Raw genomic sequence first — 12,472 nt, forward strand, 5'->3', positions numbered from 1 at the left:
AGTAAAATTGTCAAAACTGAAAAAGGCTTTTGAAAGCTGTGTTCAAATTCAAACTAAATCACATGTTCTGCCATAATTGCACTTGTACAATTCAGTATAGTGCCAAACAAAAATAAAATGTTTATCAGGAAAATTCTTGACCCATACAAACATCTATTAACTTGAAAGCAAATATAAATTATCCAGAGATAATAATCCAAACAAACTATCAAGCAGGAAGAAGGAGTGACTGCTCTGATCGCAGAGATTTCCAATCTTTTTTCCCCTTCGGCTTGATTTTTGTGTTTGCAATCACTGAGGTTCATTAGCTTGGTTATTATATTGCCAGTGTACGCCCCATCTATTGCTTCTTCCTTCAGCACGGAGTGGAGGAGGCAAATCAGGAATGGATTCCCTATCTCTTGGCACCACTCATTTTGCACAACACAACAAAGAGAACACATCAGAGTCAAGTGCTGCTTTCGCCTGATCACAATCCTTCTTCTTTTTCTTTCCACTGAGCATATAAGAGAGGAAGCCAGAGTAGGAGAAACAACCCTAAAGCCGACCTAAGCCAGGAGTTCTGAGCCATCCCACTTCTCCGAGCAGAGCTGGGCGGCACGTGACCGGACGCAGGCTGCTGGAATCAGGTGGTGGTGGTGACGCAGCGGCGGTGCTCTCGAGCTCGGACGGTTGGATGTGATTGTGCCTCGCGCTGCTCGCTTCTCAGTCGGAGCTACAAACTTCACCTGTGGGAGTCACCAAGCGGGTCGAGCGCCACTGAGCTCCGCCAGCCAGCCGGCCGGAGAAGCAGCCGGCCAAAGTCGTCAACTTTTCGCTGTCAACTTTAATAATCCAGCCCCGAGTCCGACATCGCTCGCCTACCCAAGCTAAGCCGGTGACCCCGCAACTGGGTGACAACAAGAAAACAAGACAATGAAGGACTGCGGAGGGTAAAGGGAGCCGCCCATGGGGAGCAGCCGCCTTACCTGAGAGAGGGGGGTGTGGGGAAAAGCGCGAGGCACCTGGCAGCTAGCGCGCGGCCCCGAGCTGCTCGGCCCCGCCCCCGATTGTTGTCGCTCGAGTCGCTCCCGGTACAATGTCCTGGGTGAAGCTTTTCCTGAAGCCCGGGGGCAATCTGCGGAGCAGCTACCAGCCGGGCAGCATGTTGTCTATCGCCCCGACCAAAGGGCTACTCAACGGACCTGGGGAGAACAGCTGCTTCCTCAATAGTGCAGTGCAGGTAAGGGAGCGGTACACTTACAACCAGGTTCGGTCTGCGCTGAAGGGTTCAGCGACAGCCGTAGCAACAATAATTCGTTCGGCACACCTGCAAAAGCCATGTTTAAAGTTGGGGAAACTTTTAACTTGTCGTGTTTTGTCTGAAGGCGCTGCTAATTGTTTAGCTCCACCCCACTGGTTCCCGATGTAAGGAATGCAGTGACACCCTGATTGTATGTCGTCCTGTGTTTACCACTTCGGATCACTGTTCCAAAAGTGCCACCCATGCTATAACTGACCGCAAGAATTCGTATTTTATATTATTTTGATGAGTGTTTAGCTTTTTGTTTTTGCAGATCTATAGAGTTGTCATCGTGCCGTGTAACAAAACTCTATCAACAAATGTAGCCAGATTGCGAAAACAGCCCAGATTGTTTTGAAGGGTGACTCACATAGACAGTCGTTAGATCCTAAGAAGGATAGGAAGAGGTGATATTTGACAGGTCTGATGCAGACGCAATTTGTCATCTGATTTTGAAATGGAAACAGTTAAATCTTAATTTTATAGCGCACAAATAGTATACTGCAAGTGGGGTTTGTTAAGAGTGAAGTGATACTACAGGAAAAATGCTGTTTTAGATTCTAGTAGGTTTTGTTCTTGGCTTGAACCCTGATTTTAAAATCTTAAGTTTTTTTCAAGGGAGAATGGCAAACATCCATTTTCACTTTGCCTAATGGTGCAATTCAGGAGTGAGTGGTATTTTGTATTTGTGGGCCACTTAATTGTTTACCATGACCCTTTTGGGTCAGAGTTTGGCCAGTGTACCATTAGTTTGCATATATCTAAAACTGAATGCTAACCGATCTGGATATTCTGACATAGATTTAGTCATCGCTGAATAAAGAAGAATCTATACCAAACGTTCAGGCACATGACATTTAAGTAAGACATAAGCAAAAAGAGATACAAGCTTAATGTGTTGATAAACAAGGCTATACTTCAAAATAGAATGTGACTATATATTTGAAAGTTCAAAGTCTACTAAAATCTTTGGAGTTTAAAAAAAGAACAGTAACTCAATTTGGATGACTGGTATGTATGTTCCAAATATAATCATTTTGCATCCACAGTATTTTGCTTTAGTCATTTTGGTTGACAGTTTCAGCTGGTGGAAAAGGGAGATAGGTTTGAATTGGTTATTATTCCAATTACGTGAAAAGTTAGAAGTTGAAGATTCTATTAACTTTGTCATATTTGTGCCCAATTTGGACAGAATGGCATAATTGCACAGATTATGTTTAGATAATCAAGCTATTTTTAGAAGCTTAATCATGTTTAATTGCTTATTTTAAAGACCTCTGTCGGGGTACCTCTCAGCCTTCTCCTTTCTAGAGAAATGAAGTCTGTCTTGATAGTTATAACCTCTCAGTTTTATTATCATCATCATAGGTCTTTTTTATTTACTCCTTCACTAGTGCCTCTATATCCTTTTTATAATGTAAAGACTGTGCTGTGCACAGTATTGTGGTCTAACCAGGCTTCTATTTAAGTTTAACATTGCTTCTCTGCTTTTCAAGTCTGTACTCTCAAAATAAGAACCAGTGTTTACCAGCTTATATTTAGGTGAAAGTTCCTTGAAGAGTTACATTTTTAATATTTTTAAAAGCCTGGCTAAAAATAGTACGGAGAACAGTGGGGCATACAGTGTACTTTTAAAAATGTATGATGAGTTATACCATGGTCGATATGATCCTGGAGTAAGATTTACCATTTTAAAATTTGTTTCAGGTTGAAGAAATTGGCAGTTTAGGTGTAGGTTAATCAGCATTCAATGCATACTTGCATTTGAGTCTGGAATTGGAGTGCAGGGCCCTTAGCAGAACGTTACAAAAAAAAATTGGTCACCTTTTTGTTTAATTCAGGTATTGACTGTTGTGCCTGGTACTATTTATGGGGTGCATTTTTTGGTAAAAATATTTTGTCATGGAAGACCTATGCAAATTTCCACACAATTTGTGGGAGCGAGGCTTCACTGTGCAGAACAATTCATTAGAATAAAATACTTTTTTTTTCAACAAATGGAAAGAGAATAAAATTATACTACATTGAATGATCTGTTCATGTTGAATTTCTTTGCTCAGTGATTTATTACCTACAGAGCAAGGTAAAAGATACACTGCAGCTAAGATTTCTGACAATGGAGCCAAAATAATTTTTGTAACATCTGAAAATCTATCAATCTCTGCCTTGAATATAATCTGAGTTTCTTTGTATGACAAAGCATTTGTTCAAAACCCTCAGTTTGTGCTAGAACACTTTTCAGTTCATGTTCAGGGAGGAGGATATTTCTTTAAAAGCTCCAACTCCCTGTTCACAATATTTTTACAGGAGAAACAACCTTTAATTCAGGTATTGACTGTTGTGCCTGGTACTATTTATGGGGTGCATTTTTTGGTAAAAATATTTTGTCATGGAAGACCTATGCAAATTTCCACACAATTTGTGGGAGCGAGGCTTCACTGTGCAGAACAATTCATTAGAATAAAATACTTTTTTTTTTCAACAAATGGAAAGAGAATAAAATTATACTACATTGAATGATCTGTTCATGTTGAATTTCTTTGCTCAGTGATTTATTACCTACAGAGCAAGGTAAAAGATAAAATCATTGAAGCTATTCTAAATAACGAATGTATTTTACACTAGATGAGTGCATTAGGTGAGTTGTGCACTAGAACAATGAGGTTTGATGGAACAAATTAATTTTTATCTGCTCTGTTTATTCTTTTGTTCACATGTACTGTTCCAGTATTCTTTCCCATTGAAATTTGAATTAAGGTTTTTTCTATAGAGTTGTACGGATTTTCAAGTTTAAACAGCTCTATTCGACTGTAATCTTAAGTTCATTTTTTGTCTTCGTTTCCGTTTGTGCTCAAAAGATACTCAGTAATTCACGTTTAAACTATCGATTGTTCAGAAATGTGCTGAGCTAACTATCTTGTAACAGGTTCTGACATGGAAAGGGAATTCTGAGCAGGACGAATCTAACCCAGCCAATTAATGCACCCTTAATCTGCTCCTAATCATCAACAAAGTGAGAAGAGTTAAACAATGGTTACATCAAATGATGCCTCCTCACTGGCACTCTGTTCAGGTTTTGCCAGAATTGCACTACTCCTGACATAAGCCTTGATGTGGACATGAGCTGAATGCCAGAGGAGAAGAGGAATGAGAACAATTGCCCTCCATATCAAAACAGTAATCAACTGACTCTGGTACAGTTGCCCTGCCAAAAGCAATGTTGGGAAAATGCTACAGTGTCATTATATCTGTTGCAAAAGAAGATAATTGTGTTTAATAGAGGCCAAAAATCACAATCCCCGGGCATTGTTTTTGGAGTTGAACCTGCAATAGCATTCAAGAATACTATTCGGGGGCAAAGCAGCCTGCTTGATCAGTGCCTCTGCCATTGAATTCAATATGAGCCCATTTCATCACCAACACACTAGCTACAGTGTGTAGGATCTACAGGATGCACTGGAGGAACGCATGTTTATTTTGATAGCACTTCCTAATGCATAGCATTCACCACCAGGAAAAGGAAAATAGTGTAATATCTTGAGTGCACCATTAATCATAATCCCGATGTGGTACCCTTCCAAGTCACACACTTGACTTGGAAAAACATGCTCCTTCGTCACTGGGTCAAAATCCTGGAATTTTCAATAATAGTTGCTTTGGATTGATGGTGGACCTTCTCCTTAAACTGCTGTAGTCTGCTTTGTGGAATCCCGTTCAGCAGGATGATTCTATACAAGGCAACAAATTAAAATTTGCCAAATTGTTCACATTCCAAGAAGAATTGTATTTTTAAATATTTTTTAAAAATGCCACTTCTCCACAACCATTAATGGATTAGCAGATGATTGGGAGTACTTTGTCCTGGATTATCTCAGGCCTAGAGATCAGTAGGTGACGTGGGAGACTATGGGAAGGTCAAAATAAAAAACAAGCCCGCTTACTTCTCAGGTTGGGTCAGGTGGGATTTAGAAGAGGAGGAAGCACCAACCCACAACTTGCTGTGACTGCCATAGCACATCTTCGCACCTTTAACAAGCATGAGTGCACTTTGGCAGTGTTTCTGGATGTGGTAAAGGTGTTTGGCACAGCAGCATCCGCAGTGAACTGATTGACCAAATTGAATTTCCTGACAGACAACAGCTATCTAAGTGGGTACAATTCTTTTATTTATTCATGGAATTGGGTGATGCTGGTTAGGCCAGCACTTACTGCCCATCCCTAATTGCCCTTGAGAAGGTAGTGGTGAGCTGCCTTCTTGAAACGCTGCAATTCCCTTGTCTTTATTCAAAGACAGGCACTCGTAGTCCCAGGTGCTCAGTTGTCAGTCCACTCCTGTTCTTTATTTCTGTTAGACATTTTAGTACTCATAGATTGTGGCTTGCTCAGTTTCTTGATGATGTCATAATTTAGGTAACTGCTTTGCGTTCGGTAAAAAAACATCTGAAAGGCTACAAAATTGCATGGGTGCTCTGGAGAAATAGGCCAAACTCCACAAAAACATAATGTGAGCCATTCTCCAAAGGACAAGGAACAGGATGTAACAATTAAACTGTATCAAGTTTAGTAGGCAACAGAAGTTCATATGCATAACTTTGCAAGGATTGTGGTTTGCGCATAAAATAGCATCAAGCAAGTCAGGCCAATTGCGACATAAAACAACATACTGGTAATGCTGGAAATCTGAAATAAACAAAAATTACTGGAAATGCTCAGATCAGGTGGCATTTGGAGTGAAACAGAGTTAACTTTTCAGGCCGAGTTGACCTTTCATCAGAACATTTGGTGTTGCTTACGGGAGAGATCAAGAGTGCATGTGATGGGACAAGACATTGAGAATATTTTATATTTTAGGATGCATCGAGGACAGTGATTCAAGGTGTCCTGGATGCCTTGGAGATGTCAATACTCATAACACAAAGGGTAGAATTTAAATTGGAATCCATGTGGAATAGGTTGAAATCAGGGACGTTTGCCGAGGAAGGAAATGTGGCTGTGGAAGAGTGCTTTTTGTTAGACATCTGATTAAACATGAGAAGGGAAGTATAAAGCAAAGAAAGTGAGCAAGGTAGTAGAGCCAAATGGAAATCCTGTTGGAGAGAAGAACGGAACTTCAAAGGCATTCCTGGAAGAGAAGTGGCAGCGAATTAAACACTAATATAAAAGCAAAATACTGGGGAAGCTGGAAATCTGAGGTTGGAACTGATGAAAGGTCATCTCGACCTGAAAAATAATTCTGTTTCTCTTCACAGTTACTGCCTGACCTGAGTATTTACAGCATTTGTTTGTTTTTTAGTTAGGCTGATTTTGAGTTCTCTGTGGAATGTATCGCTGTGTCTGTTCTGGAGCCTCCTGATGCTGTATAAATTCTTCACTTGCCAATTCTGGAATCTAGCCTTCCAGCCTACTCCACTGTGAGGCACCCACAGATTTAGCAGCTTTAAAACAACGTAGAACTGAGCAGTAAGGGTGTCACCTCCCCCACATTAAGGATGTCTCAGGGATCATTACCTTTTGCACATCCATTTTATATTGAATATTCTCGAATATTACTGCCAATTCTAAGGGTGGGTTTCAGTGCCGCTCATTTCGCCCCTATTATGGAAACCTTCTGTCATTGCCTATTGCTAAGATCTGCCAGCAATTATACTTTAGAAATAACTTTGCATTACCAGTGCTGACATGAAGGAGAATAGAACCTACTATAGTATATTTTTGCTGTACATGGGTCTGCAGCAGATGGCAGCTCTTTGCAACACATAGTGACAGAGAGGATTCCGTTGCAGGGGTTAACTGAGTGGCACTGATATTCACACACCACATGGCATTGACTGTCACATTTAAAATATTCAATATAAAATAGATTTATAAAGGATAATGTTCTTTGAATTATCCTTAGTGAGCTCATGTGTTACCAACTGAAATCTGTGCTTGGCACTTGTGTGGTTTCTATGTTTATCAAGTATATACTTGTATATAAAGTATGTTTGGGCATTTCCTCCTGTGCCAGCATTAGGCTAACTGGTTTGTTTTGGGTTCAGTGTCTCACTTCTTTCGAGCATTGGGATAAACTTTGCTTTGCTCCAATTTTTGGCAGCAGTCTCATGTCTTTATGGAACGGCCACACTTGTGAACTAAATCCTTATTTTTTGGTTTTAGGGTGTGTCACGGTGTTTTAGGGTTGCTTATGGACATTTTATTTCTTGAATTTCTTCATGTTTTAATAACCTCTGCATAGATCTAGATTGAACTAGAATGAGTACACTTAGTTTGTTCATTTTTTTTCTGCAGTGAATTTATTTAATACATCTGTAGTTTCCAGAACTTCTCTAGCTTTTAGATCCTTGAAATTTGACAACACAAGTTTCCATACTAGCTGGACAAAAATATATTTGAGCTAGACTACTCTGGCTGTAGGAAAGAAATGTTTAGACCTGTGCATATCCTATCAGTTGAACGCCAACCATGTCTCAGTACTCATTCCTAAGTCCGAAGGATGTGGTCCAAGTCTGACATAAGATAAGAAACAGGAGCAGGAATAGGTCAGTTAGCTCTTCGAACTTGCATTAGCCCCATATTCCTTGAGATTTTTAATATGTAGAAATCTATCAATCTCAGTCTTGAACATACTCAGTGATTGATCCACCACAGCCCTCTTGGTCAGAAAATCCCAAAATTTTACCACCCTCTCATTGAAGAAATTCCTCTTCATCTCAGTTCTAAATGACCTGTCCATTATTCTGAGACTGTGGTCTCTGGTTCTAGACAACCAGCCAGGGGAAACATCCTTCCTGCACCTACCCTATTGCACCCTGTAAGAATTTGCATACTTGAATGAGATCACCTCTCATTCTTCTAAACTCCAGAGAATAAAGGCCCAGTCCATTTAATCATACCTCAATAGGGCAATCCCTCCATCCCAGGAATTAGTGAACCTTCGTTGCACTCCCTCCATGGCAAGTATATCTTTCCTTACTCTGGAGACTTGAGCACAAAAATCTAGGCTGACACCCCAGTGCATTACTGAAGGAGTGTTGCACTGTTGAAAATGCCGTATTTGGATGAGGCTTTAAACTGAAGCCCCGCCTGCCCCCTCGGTTCGATGTAGATTGCATGACAATATTTTGAGGATGAGGAGGTTAGTTATCCCTGGTGTCCTGGCCAATATTTATTCCTCAGTCAACATCACAGAAAAAAAAATTACCTGATCATTATCACATTGCTATTTATGGGAGCTTGCTATGCACAAATGGCTCTCATAATTCCTACATTACAACAGCATCTACCCTTCAAAAGCACTCCGTTGACTGCAAAGTGCTTTGAGACATCTCAAGGTCATGGAAAAACACTTAAAAAAGAAAGTCTTGCATTCATGTCAACCTGACAATCTGATGCAGTGTAAGTGGCTTTGTTATTAGTGTCTCACCGCATCTCACATAGACATGAATCTTTGTGATGCTATGTGTTGGTAGATATCACATTAGCCTGGGTGCAGCTGTATCTGAACAGGTGCAAGTTCACATACTAAAACGTGTATGCTTTAGAAAGTGATTGTATATTTAAATAAGAAAATTTCATACCTTGAAAGGCTCTGATATTTTTCTGTATTTTCATGCTATAAATAAACTGACCTGGGTCCTGATGGCAATGTTTCATTTGTACATACGGTTGTGTGGGTTGGTATACTTGTAATCGGTTCCATAAGATGTATTCTATATGTAACTTAAAATTTGAATTGGATTGTTGTAACAACTCTTTATTTTCTCCTTTTGGCAAAAAGTTCTCTAGTAACAGTGATATGACTAGTACTTCAAAGGGTATGGGGCATTTCTTTTTTTATTCTAACTGTGGTTAAATATGGAAATGCAAAGATTAACTGCAGTTTAATAAGTCACCTGGCATTGGTACACAATATAAATGCCACAAGGTTTAGAAACATTAAGTTAAATTGACTGATAGGCCATTCATTTTTTCTGAAGGTCAGTGGATTTTTTGGGTTTCAATTTATAACAAGAAAATCCTGTCTGACTACAGACTAAAAACTTGTAACTTTTTTTGTCTATTTTATCTCTTTCCTCTATTCAAGTGTTGAAAACATAGACTTGTGGATTTAAAAAAATCATGTATGCCATATTAACTGTGAACCTAAGCTGAGAGTATTGGCAGGCTGTTTGAGTTGGAGCATCAAGGCTGAATTTGATTCTCATCACATATTAAGATGAGCTTGCTTCTAACAGCTTAACTAGGTACCAATCTGAAGCAGGAACCATTGCTGTCTTTGTAATTCATTACAACCTCACTGAAGTGATTTAAATGTTATACTTCATTAAATATATTGAAAATGTTCATCATTGACACAATTCATACACATGCATGTTGTTGGTTTCGCATGAGTGGGAAATGTTCTGCTTTAATATGCTGAAATTGTTAATCCTCATTAACTAACTAAACATATTTATTGTAATGTTGCACAATAATAAATAGCTTGGGTATCCATTTGTATGTTACTTTATAGTCATGAAAACGTAATAGTGACTTCATGTACTCTAATGCTGCAATTTAATTTTACCTCCTCTTGAGAGTCTGGTATTTATCGTACTAGTGCAGCTGACTTGCAGTATGCTATGTTGAAAATTGTGGCCACAATTGTGTTCTACTAACAAGAATAGAACATCAACTAAGGAGAATTGCTCATTCTGATTTGTTTATAATGGAAAGTCTATGTGATAAACTTGAAGACACACAACTGAAAATGAAGAACCTTTAAGCAACATCATGTGTGAGGGTGGTGGATGGAAAAGTATTTCAATTGAACATGAATTATTTTAGTGCTGTAGGAACATACAAGCATGAGTAGGCTATTTGACCACTCGAGCCTGCTCTGCCATTTCTTTTTATTCATTCACAGGATGTGGGCTTCGCTGGCCAGGCCAGTATTTATTGCCCATTCCTACTAACTAGATCATGGCTGAGCTTCTACCTCAACGCCTTCTTTCCACACTCCCACATCCCTGGATGTCATCGGTATCTAGAAATTTATTGATGTCTGTTTTGAATATACTCATTGACTGAGCCTCCTGTCACCTGGGGTAGAGAATTCCAAAGTTTCACCCCATCTCAGTTCTAAATGGCCTACCACTTATGCTGAGGCTGTATCCTCTGGTTCTAAACCCCACAACCAGGGGAAACATCCTCCCTGCATCTACCCTGTTGAGCCCTTGAGAATTGTTTACATTTCATTGAGATCACCCCTCATTCTTAGAAACTTGAGAGATTACAAACCCAGTCTCCCCAAACTTCCTTCATAGGGCAATCCTACCATCCCTGGAATTAGTCTACTGAGCCTTTGTTGCATTCCCTTTATGGCCAGAATATCCATCCTTGGGTAAGGAGACCAAAACTGTGTACAATACTCCAGGTGTAGTCTCATCAAGGCTGTATACAACTGAAGATTGAATTCCTTACTCTTGTACTCAAACCCCCTTGCACTAAAGTCTAACCTACCATTTACATTCTTAATTGCTTGGTTGCACCTACATGATAGCTTTCAATGACTTATGAACAATGACACCCAAGTCCCTTTGGACATCAACACTTCCCAATATCTCTCCATTTAACAAATACGGTGCATTTCTGTTTTTACTACCAAAGTGGAAAATCACTTCTTCCACATTATGTTCCATCTGCCATGAGCTTGCCTACTCACTTAGCCTGTTTAAATCTCCTTGAATCCTCTTTGCATCCTCCTCACAACTTACATTCCCACCAAGCTTTGTGTCATCAGCAAACTTGGAAATATTACATTTGGACCCCACATCCAAATCATTGATATAGATTGTGAATAGCTGGTGCCCAAGCACTGATCCTTTTGGTAGCCCACTAGTCACAGCCTGTCAACCGGAGAATTATCTGTTTATGCCCACTCTCAAATCTTAATCTCAAACATTTAAAAGCTGGTTATAGAGTTGGTCGAATAATAATTAGTTTCTCCCTGGAATATCATCTCATTGCAAGTTAATTTGGCAAGTTCAGTATCCTGAATATTGGCCATTGTGGCATTGTATCAGCTGTAACTTCCAATGCTTTTCTACTTTATCTTTAATAAAAATGTACCAGTACCAAATGCATTATGATATCCTCACATTTTAAGAATTTTTAATTTATTTTGTGTGGCCACTACATTCATTTTATTACGGTATAGGTGAAATTAAAGTTTATGGCTTTAGTGTGTGTGTGTCTGTCAGTTTTCTCAGATTTCATTGGTCTTTCATTGACAGGACTGTCAACCAATGGGATATGAGAGCTGTGATAGAACCCAACCACCATTCAGCTAAGACATGTCTCAAACCCCAACCAATTGGAATGGGAAGGGCAGCTACCAAAAAATTCAGCCATTTTATCCAGGTAGGTGCAGCTATACTGAATTATTTTAGCACCCATCACTTCCAGATAAGTGCCATTGTACTATATCTAGCCTCTACTTCCCTGAGAGTATCACATCCTGGGATCTGTCTACACCTGATCCCTTAACTTGAGCTTGCACTTTATTTCATTTCCCAACCTGCAGTGTTCAATAAACTACTGTCATTGTATTTTTATTAATTTGGTTTTATTTCCAAATTTGCTGCTGAAATGAAGTTGTACTAAATAAGTTTTTGACTTCATTTCATAAATCATATGGCCTCTGAAACATAAAGCAGAAGGAAGTAGAGGGAGGTAAAAGCAATTGCCAAATAAAAGTGCTGTTGAGAAGAGAAAGGGACAGGTAGAGAGAGAGAGATGTCCTTGAGAGTAGGAGGAATTAAGCTGAGAAATGCTGTTGAGGAAGTGAAAAGAGAGGCATAAAATATTTATTGAGGATAGATGGACAAAGGATTGAGACACTCTTGATGAAAAGGATTTCTCATTGATCAATTTCTTGCATTGTAATATGCTCATCTTTGTTATAGTATGCCTTCTAGCTTAAACTATGAACAAAATTGCTGGAGAACCATTAGTTTATTGTAATAGTTGAGGTTCTCTACTTATGAAGAGGATACATTTTCAGAATGCAGGTTGCCTGCAAAATGCTGGAAATATTCATGTCAGGCACCATCTGTAGAGAGAAAAATAGTTAATGTTTCAGCTCTGTGACCTTTCATCAGAACTAATTTATGAAACTTAGTTAAAATATTGCCTAAGTGTTATATATTA

The 12,472-nt window shown here is 39.3% G+C and overlaps 1 protein-coding gene across 3 annotated transcripts in view; it reads left to right on the forward strand.

Annotated features, from left to right (window-relative positions):
* The first annotated feature begins 627 nt into the window (after positions 1 to 627).
* LOC121277970 (inactive ubiquitin carboxyl-terminal hydrolase 53-like) overlaps positions 628 to 12,472 on the forward strand; it is a 124,366-nt gene continuing 112,521 nt past the window's right edge. The window contains exons 1-2 of one of the 3 annotated variants that reach the window (XM_041187910.1): positions 1,089 to 1,222; positions 11,557 to 11,683. In XM_041187910.1, the coding sequence (XP_041043844.1) occupies positions 11,576 to 11,683 (108 nt within the window). In that variant the 5' untranslated portion in view covers positions 1,089 to 1,222; positions 11,557 to 11,575. Of the gene's footprint in view, positions 1,223 to 11,556; positions 11,684 to 12,472 lie in introns of all 3 variants that reach the window. The other 2 variants (XM_041187901.1, XM_041187920.1) reach the window with 2 other exon arrangements.

This window comes from Carcharodon carcharias, chromosome 1 (genome assembly GCF_017639515.1).
Source record: "Carcharodon carcharias isolate sCarCar2 chromosome 1, sCarCar2.pri, whole genome shotgun sequence".
Taxonomy (NCBI): domain Eukaryota; kingdom Metazoa; phylum Chordata; class Chondrichthyes; order Lamniformes; family Lamnidae; genus Carcharodon; species Carcharodon carcharias.